The 22,571-nt window shown below is 33.2% G+C and overlaps 1 protein-coding gene across 6 annotated transcripts in view; it reads right to left on the reverse strand.

Moving 5' to 3' along the window:
* Positions 1-1,184: 1,184 nt before the first annotated feature.
* TTLL7 (tubulin tyrosine ligase like 7) overlaps positions 1,185-22,571 on the reverse strand; it is a 156,943-nt gene continuing 135,556 nt past the window's right edge. For 3 of the 6 annotated variants that reach the window (XM_059925202.1, XM_059925208.1, XM_059925221.1), the window contains 2 exons: positions 17,004-17,177; positions 5,524-5,843 (listed from right to left, as the gene is read on the reverse strand). In XM_059925202.1, coding sequence (XP_059781185.1) covers positions 5,723-5,843; positions 17,004-17,177 — 295 coding nt within the window. In that variant the 3' untranslated portion in view covers positions 5,524-5,722. Of the gene's footprint in view, positions 2,011-2,596; positions 4,355-5,523; positions 5,844-17,003; positions 17,178-22,571 lie in introns of those variants that run through there. The other 3 variants (XR_009503733.1, XM_059925190.1, XM_059925213.1) reach the window with 3 other exon arrangements.

A 22,571-nucleotide genomic window follows, 5' to 3' on the forward strand; every position in this document is an offset into this window, starting at 1 on the left:
TCAATAAGATACCACAGTGAAATTAGTTTAGGAACTAGTGTTATGTCCCAGTCCCTTGCTGGGGACTCTCAAAGCATCTTAGAATACTAAAGACTCTTGATAGGTCCTGAAAGTTGAAGGAAACACATTCCAATTTATACATCCAATGTTTTCCACATTTACTTGACCGTGGTGATGGACATTTTTGTCACTATATTCTATATGTACATGAATAATCACTAAGAGATTACTCTCTGCAAATTAAAGATCTATTATCTTACTTTCTACAAAAGAGCTAAATGTTAATCTTGTTTTAAGGCACCACAAGAAGTTTTCTAACACTTGAGATTATTTCAGGATGATTTATTTATAGTTTTAAAAGATTTTCAATCATTTACTATATGTATATTTATCTTACAAATTATTTGGTAAAATAGGGAGATACTAAACTACCCACATTGGTCTTGTCTTTATCTGTCACTGAAAAAATTCAAAAATTCAAAGCTTAAAGCTTTTATAGAATATTTTTACTTTATAAAATAACAAATCTTTAAAAATACATTTAAAAAGTTAATATCTGTATCACTTGTCGCTGAGGTATACATGCATTAAAGTTCCTATCATGACAGATTTTTATCCAAAGAGCTTCCTTCCTTTAAAGGAAAAATATTCAATTTCCTTATATACAATCATCTTATAGACAATGGTAATAGTGGCAATAAGACTAGGATATGCTTCTTATTGAGGTTTAGTATATTTTAATAGTGATAAAATTATAAATTCCTGAAAAGAATGTCATAGCTGAGATGCTGACATATTTCTATTCAGATTAGTAATACTACTGTTATAATGATGCTAGAAAGATATAAAAATGTCATTTCTAAATTTTAGACCAGTCTACCTTCCAGCTAACTAAGAGAGGAATTGACACCAATTCTGTTTACTCAACCTGACTTTAATAGCAGGTAAAGTTATCCCCACAGTTCTACTGCTGACTCTACAGCAGAAGAAAATTACTGTGAAAATATATTTCATCACCCTGAAGGCTTGAGAGCCAGTCTCTTCTACTACTAAAAACAGTGTGTGTGTGTGTGTGTGTGTGTGTGGGCGGGGGGGGGGGGGGGGACAGAAATAACCATTTGATGACATATGTAGCTTTCTTATATTAAACATTTTTTATTATAGTAACATATCTGAGTAATTGAAATAACTTCACCATACAGATATCACATGCTGAAGCATGACAATGCAATACTAATTGCACATTGTGTTGACATTTCAAGCATATTTTCTGTAACAACATTTGCATTCATATACAGGTAGCAAAACACATGGGGATAATTTGAGTCATGATTCATGGTAGCAAATGTATTGCTTTCAAGCTAATCCTCAAACCCAGAATCTTCAGCAAATCTATTAATACTCAATGTAGTAGCCTGTACATTAGTTATTGTATGAACCAACCAGCTCAGGACCAAGAACTGTCATTGTTAGCCTTTGAAAGCGAAATATCAGCATTATCTGATTATTTTTGTAAGGTAAGTCTTCTTACTAATTTAGAAAATATTAGTGCACTGAATGATGATTTTACCAATAGTTTTCAAATTAGCAGGTGGGTATAAAATAAAAACTTTATGTAGCTCTTTTTAGGTAATACAGCCCAGTTAATGCAGAATGTTTCACCTGAATAGTTTTCCTTCAATACCCATAACAAGGCAAAAAAGCACCAAAAAAGGGCAAGAATCGTAAAGTGTGCAATTAGTTTTAATTTAACAATTTTTGGTCGCAAGACTGTTATTTGTGGCCATTATCTTGGTTCATATGGATCCAGACAATTAATGCTTTTCAGACATTGAAACTTCAACCTTGTTCTTAAAAATCTCAGCAGAAAAACTGAACTTGATCCAATAACACATCTTATAAGTTTTATTGTTGCTGAAGCAAAAATACACCACCATAAACCAATGTTTAAAAGGCAGGATTTCTCTTTTCTTGAATTTGTCCATGCAAAGGTCAAAACTTCAAATGGAACTTAAAGTTTAAAAAAGAAGAAGAAAAGAAAGAAAAAACAGTTGTAAGGAGTAAAATTTTCATCATCAAAATACTTTCAAAATTTTAATTTATTGGTAAGTAGCATTAGTGCAAAATATTTAGATAACTAATTCAGTTCTTGAAAGCTTTATTAAATTTCTCAATTTAAAGAGAAAAGAAATTTTCAAAAATCATCAGGTCACAGGAACACAACTAATTGTACTTACACTTTTTATTATTTAACCCTTAGAACCAAGTAAACTGAGACTCAAAATGTAAAACAGCATTACAGAACAGAAAAGGAAAGTATTTATTGTCACTCTTCTCAAGGTATTTGCTATTATATTCTAAAGAATATACGTTTAAGAATGAATCAATGCTTTATAGAAAACTAGAAATAATAGAGTTTATGCAACTATCAATTTTTTGGTACTTTTGAAAATAAGTAATGTGGAAGTTTAGATTTAAAGAGAAGTTTTAAATGGAATGACTTTGTCATGCTAAAGAAGAAAGCATTTGGATTAATTTATATTAAAACGTGAAATTTAGAGTTAGTTAGATAACAAAATTCTATAATCATATACTTTCCAAATTAAAAAAAGAATTAGAATGAAATCTTTTTCTTGATGTCTAGAAGCCACTATCATCTAGCTGTGTGTAAATGTTAGATGAGGAAAAGATTGGGGTTTTTTGCTTGAGTTTGGTTCATTTTAGTTCTGGGGGGGTGGAATTAGTAGAAAAATTTTGTGTATTTAGACCTAATTCAGATATATGAAAAAATCTGTATAGATCTTTGCATCTGATAGAGGTTACCATTGGCATTTCCATATTTGATCCTGTTATAATTTCATTTTTACACATGCAACATGAAATAAAATTTGTTGCTAATAATCATAATATGAATCACAAATAGTTCCTTCAACAGAATACATAAAGCAAATGGTAATTATTACAATGCTGGATTATTACAGTGAAAACTAATCTGCAATCTCATACAATGTTCATAGATGATAATTTAACATTAAAAGGTTACTTCTTGTACAATTCTGGAATCATTCCAAACATATACAGTTCTGGAAAGCATCAGTGACAGAATGAGCAGGGATATATTTTTTAATAACAGAATGAAAATATGCTTTCATCATAAGTAAACCAAATTCCCTATCAAAATCTCTTGGTAAGATTGAATAGCTTCTGAGTTTTTCAGATAAAGTTATTTTCTCTCCTAGAAGAGAGAGAGTCAGACCCATACTATCACTTATACTGTTACATTTTAACTCTATGAAAAAAAAATTTATAATAAAAACTAAGGAATATTTTATATCACTAAAATATTTCTATGGCCTCTAAAGACTTCCAAGGTTTATTACTGTATCTTCTTTTCTTAGTTTCTCATTAGGGAATAAGCATTAACACAACCGTAGTCCACAGCATACCAGGTAGTATACATAAATAATGAGCACATGGCTTTTATTCACAACTTCATCATATCAGACTAGATCAGGATAAAGAGGCAAATGTGGGCAATAAAATTCTAGCACTCAAACAAAGGCAGACTTAGGTAGCTAGAGGAATGAAAATGAAATTTGCTCATCAGTAACTAACTGGGTAGTTTCATCCATTTAAATTTACTTTTTTTGTATTTATTTTTCCCCAGGGGGAGACATGTTGGACATTCTTTTTTTGTTTTAAATAAAATTTTCACTTTTATACAACTAAGAAAAGAACTTCCAAAGTACCCACTCTAGCAAATTAAGTCACCATTGTGATTTAAGCTAATGCAAGTGAGTGGCCAACAAACTGGGTTGATATCATATATCAGACACTTGAAATTGTGTATCATTCATGAACAAATCATGAATTTCAATGAAAAATGACTAAAATTGCTCCATGAAAAGGCCTACTTGATGATCATTCTTATAATAATTTTGTTAATATCCCAATTTTTGCATTATTTATTCCAAAAATTTCTAAACATATTTAAGAATTCACAAAATGGCGTCATAAACACTCAGAGCTACACTGCAATTTCCTTCATCCTGACATCCTTATCATCTTTTCCCACTAAGACAATAACAAACTCTTCTTTGGGATGCAATTAGCAAGGAAAAGTATCCACTGGAATACGGATGGTAGGTAGTCATAAAGAATCAAGTAGCCATCAATAATTTAGGGAAGGACCTATTTTATCCTAATACAGCCTCAGGACATGGCTTTAAAAGCACAATATATCAACTTACAACTTTGGGTTACCAGTTATCCAGCTTGTGAATTAAAGCAGGCCAGTTTGCCCCTCTCAGTTCTCCTTCTGCTTTGGGACCATTTCTCGATTTACTGGAAATAGCTTTCAGGATAGTAAAAGGAGGTAAAACACTCATGAATGTTGCAAATAATTACCATCTGTGAGAAAATAAAACTACTGGGAGAAGTTTAAATAAAATTCTAAAAGGTGAATATTGCAGTCTCTAAGGATATCCATGGTACTATTTATATTTTTATAGAAAACTGAAAGCTCACTCATTGTTTTTGAAACTGTAAGCAAAAAAAGGAAGTAAACTGCTATGAAACTTACACATAATAACTTTGGACAAGAAGAAAACTTCAAACTCTATTTTGATTTTTTTAAAATTCTCAAGGGCACATCGATGACTAATAATATTTAGTAATCAGAATCTTCTATTTGCAATAATTTAATTATTTTCTATGGTGCAATATGAAACTCTGTATTAGTCTTTGCAATGTAAGTTGGTCTCAGCATTGAGAGACTTATAAAATAAGTGTGACACATCATTCTGTAACACTGAAATAAGTTTAAATATCAGCTCTTCGAACAGAAGAAATTGTTTTTGACCATATGTACTCATCAGAGATATACTTTCCAAAAAAAAGTGAGTGGTAACAGTGGTAAGAGATACAAAAATCATATGGAACGATTTTGTCATTACCACCATTTTCTGTTCCCTTTATGTGACTCCCAATAAAAAGTAAAAATATAAGCTAGTAAGTTTTGTTTATTTTTAACCCACTGGATTGTCTTCCATTTTAGATCATAATATGACCTTACTAGATCCTTACTGAAAATTTACATTATCACTTTCACAAGTAGCTAAATTTCCACACTGAGGGATAAAAATCTTGGAGAATCTGATTGGGATTTTTATAGTACTTTACAGTGTGCTATAGTAATGACAAACCTGTTTCATACTTAATCCTATCATCAAGCAACACCAGGCTTCTAATTTTTGTTTTCATTTTAAATAGCTACTATATATGAGAATTAATAAGGTAATTTACTATTAATGCTTTTTCAAGTCAAAAGACATATTACCTAGAAAATAATTTAAGACTGTAATGGGATCTTCAAGATCAATTCTGTTTTATATACTCTGCAGCAAAAATAACATTTCTAGTAGGAAGGTATTAATTATAAACCTAGCAAATTCTAGACATTCACATATTTGTGTAAACAATTTTAACATGGTTTATTACATTTCCAGAAAGGTTAAATCTTATATCCAGTTTCCTGCTAATTCTTCCTTCATATATTATAATAAATATATATGTTATTTGAGTGCATGTGTGAATATAGTTTCACACACATATATGTCATATATACATAAAACAGCACTTAATGGTCACTGTCTTTGCAATGTTAAGTTGGGAAAAATATGAATTGCTATTATGCATAACCCATGGCGATCTTCCCTCTGTTTCACAAATGGCCATACCGGGATGTAAACAAAACATTGGAGCGAGCCATTCCAGGTGAACTGTATTTCAAGTTGTAGGTTGGTGTTCTCATGAAGAATTGTGTACTTCCTGGTAGTAAATACCTAAAAATGATAGTTTAAAAATTAGACTTTACAAACTAATATTAACATCTTTCACTAAAATATTATGTGGTTAATAATCTGTACATCTTACATGAGAAATGATACTATAACAATGCAACCCACATAAAAAGACTTCCTCTCCTGAGCTAAGGAGGGGAGGCAGGGAGAGGGTCATAAAGCCTCACCCAAAGAGTTGAATATAGATGTAACATGTGATCTTAGTGTCCCGAGAAATCCCATATAATTTGGAATTCATCATTCACCTCTGTAAATAATGTGTGTAACCAAATAATTCTTAAAAACATGTGACATGAGAATTTGGCTAACCAATTAAAATAATTGTTTCAAGGATGTTGAAACCATTGATTATAATTTAATAAATATATCATTGATGTGTTATGACTATAGGTAATCTAAAAGAAAAAGTTAAAGATTAACATTCATAACTAGATTGTAAATTTCATATTCTTGGACTACTGGGTGCTTGTGATTACAGAAAACCAAAAACAATCATAATTACAGGTTGCATGCAACCTTTGTAGCCAAATATATTTCAGAATACATAAATTTTCCAGATTTTAGGACACTATAGTATATATATTATATATAATGTAACATCATCAGGGTCTTGGGGCAGCATCCTGTAAACAAATCATTAATATTTCTGTAGTGAAATAGAGAAATATTCACAATAAATTGGATAAAGACTATAAACAACTTCGTGTCAATTCAGATGTGCCAATAAATGGGTTACTTTTATTTTATTTTTATTCGTTTGAGTTTTCAGAGCTTTGGGATTCAGTAATTGCAAGTAGGAGTGTGTGCCTGTATAATCTGTTTTCTCTGGAAAACCTCTGATTAGCATTAGGCCAGTCCAATCTATATGTCGAGAGAGAAATGATCGAGGAAATCCACATGAGCAAATGCAAAGAAGCATCACTATTAAAAGCGTTAAGTCCTGGTAATGATGAGAAGGACATGCTAGAAAGTCAGGACAAAGATATCTATAAAAAATTCCAAGAGCAGAAGTAGCAACAGAAGGAGATTTACAATTAGTCTTGAAAAAAGAAACGAAGGTAGAGCATCAAATCACTTATTTTCTTCACTTGACTTTAGCATCTTCCAGCCACAGTATCATACTTCCAAAGACACATGAAGAAATTGAAGGCCAAGGATTAGCTACCTATTCTATATGAAATAATGTTGGTAACTACTAACCTCTGTGTCAATGGGAAATTACATTTATAGTTGTGTTACATGAATTTTGTAGAAGAATATGAATTCATTATGATCAAACTGCATACAGCATTCAGATTAAAATGGCAGAATTCTCCATAATATTCATAAACATCATTTCATCATGAATTATCTGATAATATCCCCTAAATCTATTACTTAATATCACGAACTATAAATAATTGCTCAAATCATTAAGTTAATAGAGCAGTTAAATAATATACAACAAGCTAAATTAAATCAAAATTGCCCAATGGGTGATGAATAATGAAACAATTGATTTCTCACATCACAGATTATATAAATTATTTTCTTAATATCACTTAGGTAATTTATATGGATTAATTATTATGTCAAGAGCTAGTGGAGTCATGATGATTGATCTGATATCTTCTGCCAGGAAAAGGCTACCCTTCCTATCTAGGGCAAAGGTGCAAAAGAAACTAAAGCGTTTGTTTGGTCAAAAACCACTATTCCATATTAGTTGAGAGTTATTCTATCTTCTACTGAAAATACATTCTGATTTCATTGATAATTATTATAGTAAACAGTAACTTTTGCCGACTTTCTTTTGAAGAATTTCCAAGCAGTAGTTACTACTGACATTACGATAACATTCACATAGCCTTCTGAGCTAAAGATCTCCATTTTCACAGATGAAAAAATAAAAGTACAAAATCCAGGGTTACAGCTAACTTATACTATTTTCTTTAACACTATTTTGTATTTTAAAAGTGTTTTTGTGTGCCAGGACCATTATAATTGATTTTAAAATATTAGTTATTTCTAATGATTCTCTATGATATGTATTATTATCAGCTCCATTTTAAAGATGAAAACACCAGAGTGCACAGGAGTTAAATGCCTTGCCTACAGGCACGTAGCTAGTAAGTGGCAGAGCCAGGATTCAAATCCATTTAGTCTCACTCAAGAACCAGTGCTCCCAGCAACTATACTATACTGTCATTTCTGTGTGAATCCCAATTTTAAAACTAAAGGATATAAGGATTATACTCATTTTTTTCAGAAATATAAAGTATAAAAAACCTAGAAAGAAAAATATTATATATCCGCAAACCTAAACTTTTTAATAGAAGCAGAAAAGGCTAAAATAAAACTTTTTTAAAGACTTAGAAAGGAAAAGAAATTCAGTGTGAACTAGAAAAAGCATATAAAATCACATGGGAAGAAACACTTTGCTTCCCTAAAGCAAGTGCTGTGGGATATTTTAAAGCATTACAGGGAAACACAATGGATTATTTGCCTTAATATCTCCATTAGTATCTCTTGGGAGATCCCACACTAGCTGAACATCAAAGATTATTTTTGAAATGTTCTTTGCAATGAAGTTAAATAATACAATTTGATTTTTTTAGCAGGAAGAATCTCTAGAAAGTGGATCTATAGACTGTATCTAAAGAGTTTGTGCTAAAGCACCAAAATATGTGAAGTTTCCAGCTTTATTTTTATTGTAGCTTACCCTCAAAGTACAAAAATAGCTAACTCGTTGCTAACTCATCCCAAGGAGAAACACCTCAGACTGCCCTATTTGCTTCACACACATACCCTTACTCCTCATCTCTGAGACTAGCTAGGCACATCTTCACATATCTATCATATAAATGTAAAACATGCATTTGTCTAATTCCTCCTTGAGATAGAATTGTTTGGTTTGTCATGTACCAACTTACTGCTGCCCATGGAGAATCTCTAGAACGTGAAGTATTTCGAGAGTGGTAAGTTAATTAGGCTTGAAAGAAGCTACACCCACCTCTGAGATCTTCCTGGAGGAAGACCAGGAACCCCAATCCTCCTAGAATAAACTCAGCTTCCTCGTTTGGGGAACACAAGGTAAATAAAGTTCATCGTCATATCTGGGCTGTGTTCTTTTTAATTTTTTTAAATTGTGGTAGAATATATATAACGTGAGGCTCCTTACCATTTTTAGGTATGCAAGTTCAGTGCATTAAATACATTCGTAATGGTTGTGTAACCGTAACTATGATCTGGTTCCAGATCTTTTTCATCATCTCAAACAGAAACTCTGTATCATTAAACACTACATCCCCATTTCCTCCTCCTCCAGTCCCTGGTAGTCTCTATTCTGCTTTCTATCTCTATGAATTTGTCTGTTCTAGGTACCTCATATAAGTAGAATCATACTGTATTTGTCCTTTTGTGTTTGGCTTATTTAACTTAGCATGTTTTCAAGGTTCACCCATGTTGTAGCATGTATCAGAATTTCATTCCTTTTTATATAGGCTGAATAATATTTTATATTTATAAATTTTATATAATATTATGTAACAGTATTATATTTATATTTATAATTTTATATAGGCTTAATAATATATGTATATACCACATTTTATTTATCCATTCATCTGTTGATGGACATTTGGGTGGTTGCCACCTTTTGACCTCTGTGAATAATGTTGCTATGAACATTGGTGTACAAGTATTGGTTTGAGTCCTTGTTTTCAATTCTTTGGGGCATGTACATAGGAGTGGAATTGCTGGGTCATATGGTAATTCTATATTTAACTTTTTGAGGAACTGCCACTGTTTTCTACCGCAGTCACACCATTTTATATTCTGAACCAGTGCCAGCTTCTCAATGTCCTTACCAACACTTATTGTTTTGCATTTTAAATATAATAGCCAGCACATTGTATTGTGGTTTTAACTTTGATTTGGGGGGAAGCCCTAGTTTCAAGTCCCACCTCTTGTCATATGCTAGCAACGTGGATTTCGATGAGCCATTTAACCTCTTTGGGCCTCAGTTTTCTCACTGGTGAAAAGAGCCCAATAGTTTCTGCCATGCCTGTCTCACAGAGTATGGAACCAATTAAACAGTGCACATAGGTGGAATATTATTATTTATGTGTTATTAACATCAGCCTTATTAGCCACGCCATGCCTGTTTTTAGATGTATCAAGCTATCTTCGCCTAAGATCAAAATGGTACCATGTATTTAACTTGGTTTTTAAAACTTTTTAATCTTAAAATATAGCACACATTCAAAAAGTGCATAAAACATAAATGTCCAGTAAATGAATAGTATAAAGTGATTACTTATGTAACCGCTACCCAGGTTGAATGACTGAATATTGTTAGCACCCCGGAGCCCTGTATTACAGCACCCTCCCTCCCCATAAAGTTACCCACTATCCAGACTTCAGTGGTAATTACTTCCTGTTTACCACCTAAGTACACATTCTGTAAACACTATAATTCAGTTTTCCCTGTTTTTTTATTTAAAAATAAATAGAATGAAGTATGTATTCCTTTGGATCTGGCATCTTTTGCTCAACTTTCTGTTTGAGACTCATCCATATTGCTATGTTTACATGCAGTTTGTTCATTTTTGATGCTGTATAACATTTCATTGAGTGGATATTACAAAAAATGTGTCCACTCTTCCAGAATAGACATTTGGGTTATTTCCCATTTTTAGCTATTATAAGTAAATGCTGCTATGAATAATTCTAATTATGCTCTTGATGCACATGGGCATACATTTCTGCTTAGAGTTACTGGGAATAGAAGAGCTGAGAAAATGGTAAACCTTAGTAGGTGATGCCAAACTTTTTTTAAAAGGTAACAATTTTCACTATCATCAGCAGTGTAAGAGAGTTCCCATTACTCTACATCCTGATCAACTCTTGGTCTGAAAGATGTGTTTCGCATTTCCCTGAATATGAGCTTAAACAGTTTTTCAAATATTTACTGTCTTTAAAAAAAACTCTTTTGTGAAGAGGCTCTTCAAGTATCTTCCCCATTTTTCCATAGTGTTCTATTTTCTTCTTAGAAATCCGTAGGAGTTCTTATACAGTCTGTATAACAATCTTTGGTAGGTTATATGGGTTGCAAAACCATCTTCCATCTTGAGGCTTGCTTTTTCACCTTCTTAATGGGGTCTTCTGATGAACATATGCTTCTAATTTTAATATAGTAAAATTTATCTTTTCATTGATGATCTGTACTTTTCAGCCTGATATTTTATAATCTTTGCATACCTCAAGTCATGAAAATATTCTCCTATATTATCTTCTGAAATCTTTAGTTTTGCCTTTCACATCTGTGTACTCAATTCTTTGGAAATGATTTTGTATATGGCGTAGGTAAAAGCAAGTTTCTTTTTTTACTATTATTTGGAAACCCAATTGCCCCAGAACCATCTGCTTAAACAAACTTTTTTCCCATTTGTTATAAGTTAAGTGTCCTTTTGTCATAAATCAAGTCCCTACATATGCCTGTATCTATTTATGGCCTTTCTGAATGGTTCCATTGGTCTATTTGTCTATCCTTTTGGCACTATTACACTGTCTTAAATTACTATAGCTTTATTATAATTCTTAGTACACTGTAGTTAATAAATTCTACTGTTTTATTGTTCTAGTTCAAGAATGTCTTATCTATTGTTGACCCTTTGCTTTTCTGTATAAATGTTAGAACATGCTTTGGTCAAATTCTGCACCCTCCAAAAAAAATTGTTGGAATTTATATGAGGATTACATTGAATTTATAGATGTGAAGAACTATTTGAGAAGAACTGACATATTCATATCGATTTCAATGATGAATAAGGTATAACTTTCCAACTTTTACATTTTCCTACTTAAAAGTCTTACACATTTTTGTTACATTTATTCCTAAGAATTAGTTATTCTTTGATGTTATTGAAAAACGATATTGTATCTAAAATGTCATATTCTAGCTGTTTGTTATTAATATAGAAAAAATATAATTGATTTTATCCCAACTTTGATTTCATCAAAATTGTTAAATTTACTTAATAATTTATCTGTAGATTTACTTAGATTCTGTGAAAACAATCATATTCTGTGAACACAATCATATCCATTAGTAATGAGTTTTAGTTCTTTCTCTCAGATCCAATGCCTTTTACTTCTTTGGCATGCTTCCTTGAATGAGCTAGGTCCAATACAATGGTAAATAGAAGTGGTAATAACAGGCAATCTTGTCTTGTTTCTCATCTCAGAAGGAAAGCCTTCAACATTTCACCATTAAGTATATGATTGTAGGGTTTTTGTAGTTATCCTTTATTAGATTAAGGAATTTCCCTTTTGTTTCTAACTTGCTAAGCATTTTTTAAGCATGAATGTAATATACTGAATTCTAACAAGTGACTTATCCATATATTTTTAAATGATTTTTTATTCTACTAAAACTACATTGGTCACTTTTTAATGTTATTGTACCATTAAGTTGATGCAATAAACAAAAGTTAGTCATGATACATTATCCTATTTAAGGTTTCTGGGTTTGTTTTGCTAATATTTTATGTAAGATTTTTCCATCTATGTACAGGAGTGAGACTAAACTGTCATTGTCCTTTGCCATAATGTCCTGGTCAGGTACCAAAGGTATGGTAGCCTCATAAAACAAGTTAGAGAACATTCCTTCCTTTTCTCTCTTCTCTGGGTGGGTTTAATTAGATAGAATTAGATAGTAATTCTCTCTTCTCTGGGTGGGTAGAATTAGATAGAATTAGATAGTAATTCTCTCTTCTCTGGGTGGGTAGAATTAGATAGTAAAGACCTATGAATCTGGACTTGTCTTTGTGGGAGGGTTTTTATTTATTGATTCAATTTTTTCAATAATTAAGAGTATATCTTCGGGCTTCCCTGGTGGCACAGTGGTTGAGAATCTGCCTGCCAATGCAGGGGACACGGGTTCGAGCCCTGGTCTGGGAAGATTCCACATGCCGTGGAGCAACTGGGCCCGTGAGCCACAACTACTGAGCCTGAGCGTCTGGAGCCTGTGCTCCGCAACAAGGGAGGCCGCAATAGTGAGAGGCCCACGCACCACGATGAAGAGTGGCCCCCACTCGCCGCAACTGGAGAAAGCCCTCACACAGAAACGAAGACCCAACACAGCCAAAAATAAACATAATAAATAATAAATAAAAATTAAAAAAAAAAAATAAAAGAGTATATCTTCTTCTCACTTTTGGTAATATGTGTTTTTCAAGGAATTTGTTAACAATCTAAATTACCATATTTATCAGCATGAAATTATTCATATTTCTTATAAAATTTTCAATATTTGTAATATCTGCAGTAACATCTCTATTTCTATTCTTGACATTAACTATTTTTGTCTTTTATATTTTGATCAGTCTCACCAGTTGTTTATCAATTTTATTAGCCTTTTAAAAAACCCACTTTTGCCATTTTGATCTTCTTTATTCCATTTGCATCATTATATTAATTTCTGCTCTCATTTTTATTATTTCCTTTTTCTGTATTCTTTGGGTTTACTTTAATATCATTCTGTCACCATTCAGGATGGTTGCTTAGATCATTTAATTTTTGCCTTACCCCTCCCTAATATGTTCATTTAAGTCTATAAGTATCCCTATAATAATGATTTATGTACATACTGTGTTTTTATTTGTAATACTTTTGTTATCATTCAGTTAAAAATATTTTCTTACATTCATTATGATTTCTTCTTTGATTCATGGGTTATTTAAAGTGTATTTTTTATCTTTCCAAAGTATGGATTTTCTGGATATTTTGTTATTTTTAATAGCATGTGATGAGAAAAAATACTCTGTGTGATTTCAATTTTTCGAACTATGTTTTATTATTCCACTATATAGTTGATTTTTATAAAAGATTCAGATATGCTTCGTGTATTGTATTCTGAGGTCACTGAATTCACTATTATGTGACAGTTAAATCTGTTAATCATATTGTTAAAATATTCTTTGTCTCTAATTTTTTGAAAAGTATATATTAAAATCTCCCTCAATGGTTGTAGATTTGTCTATTTTTCCCTGTAATTCTGTCAACTTTTGCTTTGCAAAACATCTGGAACATTGTCACTTGAAGGAATCTATGGTGTTTTTCAAGGCCCCAATCTTTGACAGGCCCTGAACTCCTACGTTTTTCCCTTAGGCCCATGAGTCTGTCAAAAGCATTATTCAGTACTAACAAGTACTCACTAACAAGTACCTGGTTTTAACTCTCTGATGTCTTCAAGCAAATGTTTTGGTATTTTGTCCAGCTTTTCTTCTTGTCATCAGAGGGAGGATTTGTCCAAATACCTAGTGCTTGCTCTATTACCAAAGGCAGAAGCCCTAACTCAGTGGTTTTTAAAAAATGTTTTTAGCCACGGAAATGAGCTTATATGGAAGCTCAGTACATGAAAGATAGAAATACAGAGATGCTGAGACTGAAAATTGTTTGGTGATCCCAAAGCTTTCCATATAAGGCTAGTTACAGTGAAATATTGAGCTGGTCCCAAAGACTCTAGTATCTTGGAGATATAGGTATAGATATAGATATGTATATAGAGACAGAGATAGATGGAGATAGAGATAGAGAGAGATAAAGATGATAGAGATAGAGATAGAGATGACCATCTGGGTGTAAATATCAATTATATTTGCTTAGTTATGAGTCTACCTCTGAGAAATGGCTTCTCAGTTGGTATGCCTATTAAATTGTTATTTCTGTGAGACTGCAAGTTTGAAGGCCACTCTCTTCCACGTAATAGGTGACACATACACTTTTAAGCCTTTTAAGAAATATCCTGCAGATATGTGGTCAAAATAAAGATGGTACATGAACCTGACTGATGTTAGCTCTATTTTCTTCTCTTTTAATTTTACAGATAAATTAGCCAAATATATATCTCCTCATAAAATATTTAGGTATACCTTACACATTATTTATATTAGGCATATTTATGTTTACTTATAAATATAAATTTATATGTTACTAGGCATACTTCAAAAATGAAATTTATCAATCTATTAATAAATATGAAATTAATTGACTCCTACATATAAAGTAAAATGCTATAGGTTCCTAATCTACAAGGGAAAGAATATATGGCCACTTTTTCCATGTTTTTAAATTAATGTGACATTGACTTGGGCTTTAATAGCTAGATATTAGGAGGACATGTTTCTCTCTCTTCTTTGTTTCCAAGTAAAACTTTCACCAATATAAACTTTCTGGCCTCTTACCAGAAGTGAGTTATCTAATTTGCAGGTTTAAAAGAAGGAACCAGGCAGGCTTGGCTCAGCCCCTTTCTCTTTTTGGGTCAGCCTATCTGCAGAAAGAATGCATTTTTACTTGCTCTCCTGCCAACATTAATAGAATTAGACTTCATGGGATAGTGCTAGTGGAAGTTTTGGGTTGATCCAGCTCTGTCTTTGACTGGACAGGTACATTTAATTCTGGAATTCAATATTAGAAAACTCATTTGGCTCACATCTACTCCATGTCCCTCAATAGCTTTCCTCAGTAATGAAGGTACATTTTGATGATCACCTGTCTGACTCCTACATTTCTCTCTCAAATGGTTCTGAACTTGGGAAGGAATGAAAGACTGGCCCACCCCTCCCCTAAAATGCTTATAATCACTACACTGGGGTCATAGTGAGTGTTTACCAGAGTCTGGAACTCAAAATTCCAAGCTGAGGAATATTTCTTCTGACCACTAGAAAGGGAAGAAAATAAAAAGGACTGAAGCAACTGTAAAGTATAATTTCTCCCTACAGAATAGCCAGGAAGACTCATCCTATTTTGCTCACCCACAAAAGTTACAAGATCCCTCAACAGAAAATGGGTTATGAAATCTGGAATTGCAAGAGGATATTAAAGAGTTTGAAACCATCCTTCCTAGACTGGAATTTAAGATTTTCCTGATCATGCTCCCAGAGTTTCATTCCTTGAAGAGAAGGCTCTTCATTTATATGTTGTAATGTCTTAAAGATGGCCATCATTCTTTTAAATCATATGAGAATATTAATGAAAGTAATGTAAGCTTTATTCAATAATTTGCTTCAGTCAAACCATTAAAACTGTAGAATACAGCTTTGGTATTTACATATTTTAAATATTAATGTCTAACTTTACCTCTACCATTTTTGTGATCAATCAGCTTCCGTTGGCAGGGGGAGAGTTGAAATAGGTTAAAGGTACTGCATTATACTACAATAGTATAATGACAGAATACAAGACAAACAAACATTAAAAATATATCTCTCAATACTTTTTGTGAAAAGTGTTCCAAACCATTCTGCTGTTGCAGGTCAATTTTGTAGAAAGTTAGCTATATTATAATCCCTGTGATCGTTTTAATAAACAGATCAATTTCTAGACGTTTCAAAAAGAAAATCCAAGTTATGGTAGTTTCATTTTCCTAACCGTCTATTTGACTGTTAGCAGATCCTATTATCTTTTGACTATCACTTAGTTTTTCAAAGTCATGGTTTATTCTCTTCTATCCTGAGTACTACAACTTACACATACTAAAAGTCACATATTCATCTTTAATTCTAAATGGAACTACGACTATCTTGAGAAGTGCTAAAATGTACTTCCTGTTTATTCATGTATCTTTGCAGCTTAAAAACAATATTTTCATACTTTTGGAAAGCTACCTATTTTAACTGGACAATATTTATAAAAATCCAGTTTTTAAATGGAATTTAAAATCCACCTCCCACAGATCTGTTTGGTGATGAAGGGAATAGTAGAGGCATACTGAACAATAAAAATTAAACTAAAGGCATCTTCTCAACTATATTAGGATAAAAGACAAATGTTGAAATACCCCTATTGGGGGAAAAATTAAATTTATTACCCTTCTGTATGCTCTTTCTTGGCTTTGAAAGCAAAAGTATATAAGTTAAATAATATCATCTCCATGTAGGTTATTTCTGTCACCTTCGGGTTTGTGATTACTGTCCTTGTTCAGTCCTTTAAAGGTAAAGATTGTTCAAATTAAAAGAATCTTATAGATAATAGCATGTATGAATTTTTAGTCTTTAGCTTTTTCTCTAGCCATAGAGACAAAAGAGAGACTTTCAATTTCAAACTGCATTGTGGCATTACTTTATTTAAAACTCATAGGGTCTAGGAAATGTAAGCAAGTACCTGGAATTACCCCAATTGGTACCAATGCCTGAGAGTGATCCTCTTGAGTCAGTTGCGTATTTGTAAACCACTAGCAGGCACTGTTTACAAAGCTCGACCAGGCGCTGGCAACATTGCAGCTGCAAAGGAGTCACCACCTCTGGGCTTTTACTGAAAATACTCTCCCAAGAGGATCTGTTGGCATGGAAACAGACATGACCTCATGTGGCTGTTAAAAATGGCAACCAACTATATCACTTACCTAGCAACAAGCCCATTAAAATAACGTAGAAATGGCCTCACACATTTGAAGTGACTACAGATGGTTGAGAGGTATAAAGTAAATATATAAATTTGGAAATTAATCTTTACATTAAAAAAAACACAACATAGAATTCATATCTTTAAAGACTTCACTGCTGCTAGCTCTAAGTAACAGGATGGTTTCCCAACACCTCCTAAAAATAGAGTTACTCTACATTAAAGTAATTGTAAAATACTGAGCTAATTTCTCACAAGTTAGGTATCCTAGGAATTTACGTTTTCTAGGAAGCTACATTTATTTTTATATTAATAATGATCCCACAAACAAATTAAAAAGTTGCAGCAACTTAATTTGTGATCTCTTAATTGTGATCTCTCAGATTCTCTCTGAGAATTTAAGTTAATCCTTTGCTTATGACCACCCCTTTCAAAACACTTTCATATGTAATTATGTCCATGATATTCCTAGAGCACAGGTTCTACACTGTAGAAGTAATGTAATCTCCACAAGTCCTGCCCTACTGCAGTTCCAAAGGCAGTGTCTTCCCTCCTTCAGTGCACTCAGCTTAGTGCACAGCAGGCAGTAGTACATACTGTCTTGGTAAATTTAAACGCGTGCATGCACGCGTGCGTGCGTGTGTGTGTGTGTGTGTACACATATATATGTATTCACAGTTTCTAAGCTGATTGTCATGGCCCAAATCAGGAAACATCTTATCACCCTACCACCATCGAGAAAGAGAGAGAGAGACAGAGAGAGAGAGAGAGACTGACTTATTTCCTTAGTGTAACTGAAACTCCTTTCAAGCCTCAAGGGGAAGGTTTGCTTTAAGACTCGGTAATGGTTCAAGTCTCATTTTACATAAACCAATTCGCTTAACCCACAGAGAGAGAAAAGACTAGATTTTCAGAAAGAAAAAAATATTAAGGAAAATATTTTTCTGAAGAAATGTACTTCCCAATGGGAAATTCAAAGATTCCATTTTCAATCTTCTGTGGATATTTGATATCTTTGGAATTTTTAAAAAATGCTTTAGAAACTCAGAAAGGTATTTTTTAGTAGAAAGGCTACTGTTTATTTTTTCAGGAGAAACATGGGCCCAAAAAGACAGCATGTCATCAGTGAATGACAGATTTTCTTAAAGGGAATAAGATTCAAATAAGTAGATTGAAAGGAATAAATTTTCTTCCACATTCTAATATGTTGAGGGCTAAACACAATACTGTTTTTATTATGTAAAAAGGATTAAAAGTTACTTTCATTCAAGAAACAGTAATATGTTAGTTAAATTAACTCTAAAAATTTAAATTATTACTAAATATAAGAAAAACTAGATATGATATGCATGTGTTTATATCTCTATATTTGTGTGTATATAGATATATCTCCAATTTACTTAATGTAAGCAAGAAAAACAGGAGAACACCAATTAATAAGGGAATATGTTTATAACTAATAAGTCTTGATCTAGCAAGGCTTACATGCCTGGGCCCAGAGAAATCAAAATTTCATACAAACGTAAATACACAAAGAAAACAGTCTGACTCTCTGACTCTCAGCTGAGCACTTTTACTTTCTCTCCCCTGGGATTCTGGGTATTTCTGTAAAAGCCTACCTCCATCACCACCCTCCCCCCTGAATTTGAATATATTTATGTTTTGATACTTTGGAGCCATCTGATTAGATTCACTATCAGGTTACTCACATCACAGTAATTTTTCTTTTGCTGACTTGGAGTACAGACGTAAGAAAAGAACACATAAAATGGAGGATAGGCAAAGGACCTTCTTCAAATAACACCTTAATTTGATGTAACACTCTGAGTAATATGTGACTTATAATATGAGCAGCTTTGGCCTCTCATTCTCTCATTGTTCCTTAAATATTTAAAATAAACATATGAATCAAGATTCTCTACCTAATTTTGGTGTGTATGTTCACCACCACTGACCAAAGACCACATTCTACTCTATTAATCCCTATTTAAGTGTCAACACTCCAGAATCACTCATAAAGAAAAAAGAAAATGACCAGGACTTGCTTTGTTTGGTACTAGGCTAATGGCACCCCCTCTGCACAAAAGAAACCTATTCTTCAACCTGAATGTTTTTGAACCGTGTCCCCTCCCTCCTACCCACTACCTGGCACAGCTGAGTAATATGAAATGCCTCTAGAACACTACAGTATCTCAATTTTCAATACTAACACAAAAAATTTTAAGAAGCTGAAAGGATGGAGAAATAATTTAAAATACCAGTGCCTTTATCAAAGAACCCAGGGTCTTATCTGCCTGCTTTCTAAATCTAAATTCCAAGGAAATGGGAGGGCCAAAATCTATGAATTCAAAAACAAAAATTAAATGGTTAAAAAGTTCTCTCCAGTACTCCCTAATCCTCAGAGAAATATGAAAAGAAATGACTTCAAATGACATTTTTAATAATATAACAATAAGATACAGAATACTGAATAACCTCCCGGTAACAAAGGGGAATGATTAATGAAATCCAGAGACTTGAAAAGCCTCATATTATCTAGTAATCCAATAATTTTTACCAGCTTTTTCATCAAAATATTTAATAAAGCAGCTATCTAAAAAGTGAAACATTCATTTCTTTCTCCTCTGGTAGAAGCCCTAATGAATGACTGAGTAGCCCAAAGAAGAAAGGAAAGTTAAAAAAAAAAAAAAAAAAAAAAAATCTGGACTACACCAACTTGACAGTCAGCAACAGAAAGATTAATGAGCTGAAAAGTATGAACAACACAACATCCAGTTGAAAGTGATATGAGAACAGTAAGATTCACATCATTTTAAGTAGTCTATATGATATGCATACATTTTCAGGTAGGCATATAATTCAGCCTAGAAGCAGACTGCTGCCTTAGAATATTCCTTACAATTTCTTCTTTCCCCGAGATTGTAAAAGAAAAGCTTATCTATGACAAACTTCCATAGGAAAATGTCTTTGGCTAAAGGGTCTAAACTAGACTCTTTTCTTTGGGGTTTACATATCAGGAGTTTGAGTGGAAAGTGGGCTTTTCCAAATAATACATTCCTTCTCCCATAGTCCCCCTGCCTCCTCCTCTTTGCTTTACCCGGCAAATTCCTCTTCTTCCTCATCCTGCAAGTCTAAGCTGAAATGTTACTTCCCTTGGCCACCCTTCCTGAGCTCTGTGGCCTGAGTTTGAGTCCCATAGCACCTAGGCTTCCCCTAGCTCGGTAAAACATGGTGGATAATTTTATGTATGAAAATTCCAAGAGCTATTCCCCTGGAGAGGACACATTCAGAACGTGGAGCATCATTCTGAATAGCACTCCCAGGAGGCTGCATGTGATAAAAACGGTCACTGAGCATGGGCTTCAGCAGCCTGGAAGAGCAAGAGATGGTGGGGGGAGAGGGTGTTTTCTATCTGATGCATCAGCAAAACCCCGGGGCCAATTCTAGGAAAACCTATGACAAACATCTACAATATTCTTTGAAGTTTCTGGACGTGGACAAGGAATGGTTTATTCATTTTGTTTTATTATTGAGATGTTGACAGGCAGAGGCAGGAATCAAGGTGGCCCAGAGTTATTTGGAATATTTTTTCTAAGAGTTTTACACCTAACTGTGAAAGACAGCTGCACCTTTTATTAAAATCATTCCTTTAGAAATGAGCTAAGAGTAGATTTTTACCTAGACTGCTAGGCTGTTAGATCAAAGGTTAAAGGAGTATACATTGACTAGATATGATTGAAAGAATAAGCAGAACTATTCTGGGTCCAAAGTGACAATCAAACACACACAACACTATGTGACTTCACTAAATTGAAGAAGCCTAAGAATGCCATTTGTAGAGGTACAAAAAAAAAAAAAAAAAAAGCTGATGTAAAACTCATCTCTACAAGCCTCCAAGTTTTTAAAGAAATGGATGGAGAGTGGAGGTCAAATTGGACTCAAAGCTACTCCTGCAATGGGCTGGGGATTGGGCTAATGCCATGGGGCCTGCAGTATAGCAAGCTTGGCAACCATGGGCAATGCCGCTTTGAGAGGACTGAATAAAGCATAGAGCTAAGAGCTTGGGCTCTTGACTCAGACAACCTGGGTTTAAATCCAGGCTCACTATGAAAACTTGGGCAAGTTATATACTTTATGCTTCAATTTCCTTATCTATACAATGAGAATAATAATAATAGTTTACTCAAAATATTGTAGTGGTAATTATAAAAATGTTTAATATGAAAAACAGTATCAGGCACTTAGTAATCTTTCAATAAATGTTATTTACATTCTTTATGATTACTAGTAGTAATAGATACCACCGGAGAAATCTGGGGGGGGAGTAGTGTGCTAGGTACAAGAGAAAAGGATTCTGAATGGAGTCAGAGTAAATTACCAAAATAGTGTCATCAGCACCAATTTCAGTAGCAGACTATCTCACTGCCTTCCATTTGTGAAGAGTAGCTGAAATCCATGTTCAACATTCCAACCAATGGCTCAACAAACAGAAAAAAATTCTAATTATGACTTTAGGTTAAGAGAACTTCTACAGACAGCCATCAACTAAGGGCCATGGAGTACAGTTCAAATGCTTCACTTAAGTCTCTGTAGAAATAATTTATGGCCAAGATTATTCTCAGATTTCATCACAACCCAGAGCACCTCGTGAATTCTCCCTGTTGGTGAATGGTAGCTGAGGAAAATTATGGTGGTGAGAATAAGTCTGCAAATGGTATAAATGATTCAGTACTAGATGACTAGAATATTTAAATGGAAGACATTCAGAGATCATGTCAGACTAGAATAGTCTGTTAAGGTTTTACCAAAAAGGCATGGTCTGGGTCTTTACATAGGATTTAAATAATGGATTGGAGAAATGGGGTTGTAGAAGGCAGCCCAATCAGCTACTCATTGACACTAACAGTTCGGAGGCAGAAAAGGACAAATTTTTAAGATATTTGAAAAATAATGAATTTGGTTTTGGGGAGCAAAGTTTAAGTAGGAGAGTAATGAGAGAGAAGACTGGAGAAATATGAAAGAATCAGCATATTAGAGAGTCTTATATCTCTAGATAAAAAGTCTAGACTTTAATGATAAATGAGGGAAATCATTACAGATTTTAGGAAATGACTCTGACAGTAGGATGGATAAGGGAAACAAAAAACTGGAGGCAAAAATGCCTGGGAATCTGTTAATTTCACTTAGCCTTTCTACCAAAAAGGCTCCTCTTCTCTGAAATCCTACAATAACGTATCTGTCATCTCCTTCATAATCATGACTTTTGCATGTATCTTATTTTGTCTATTAGAGACAGCAGAGTTTTATTGGTTAAGAGCATGAAGTCTG

The sequence above is a fragment of the Balaenoptera ricei genome, chromosome 1 (assembly GCF_028023285.1).
Source record: "Balaenoptera ricei isolate mBalRic1 chromosome 1, mBalRic1.hap2, whole genome shotgun sequence".
Classification (NCBI taxonomy): Eukaryota; Metazoa; Chordata; class Mammalia; order Artiodactyla; family Balaenopteridae; genus Balaenoptera; species Balaenoptera ricei.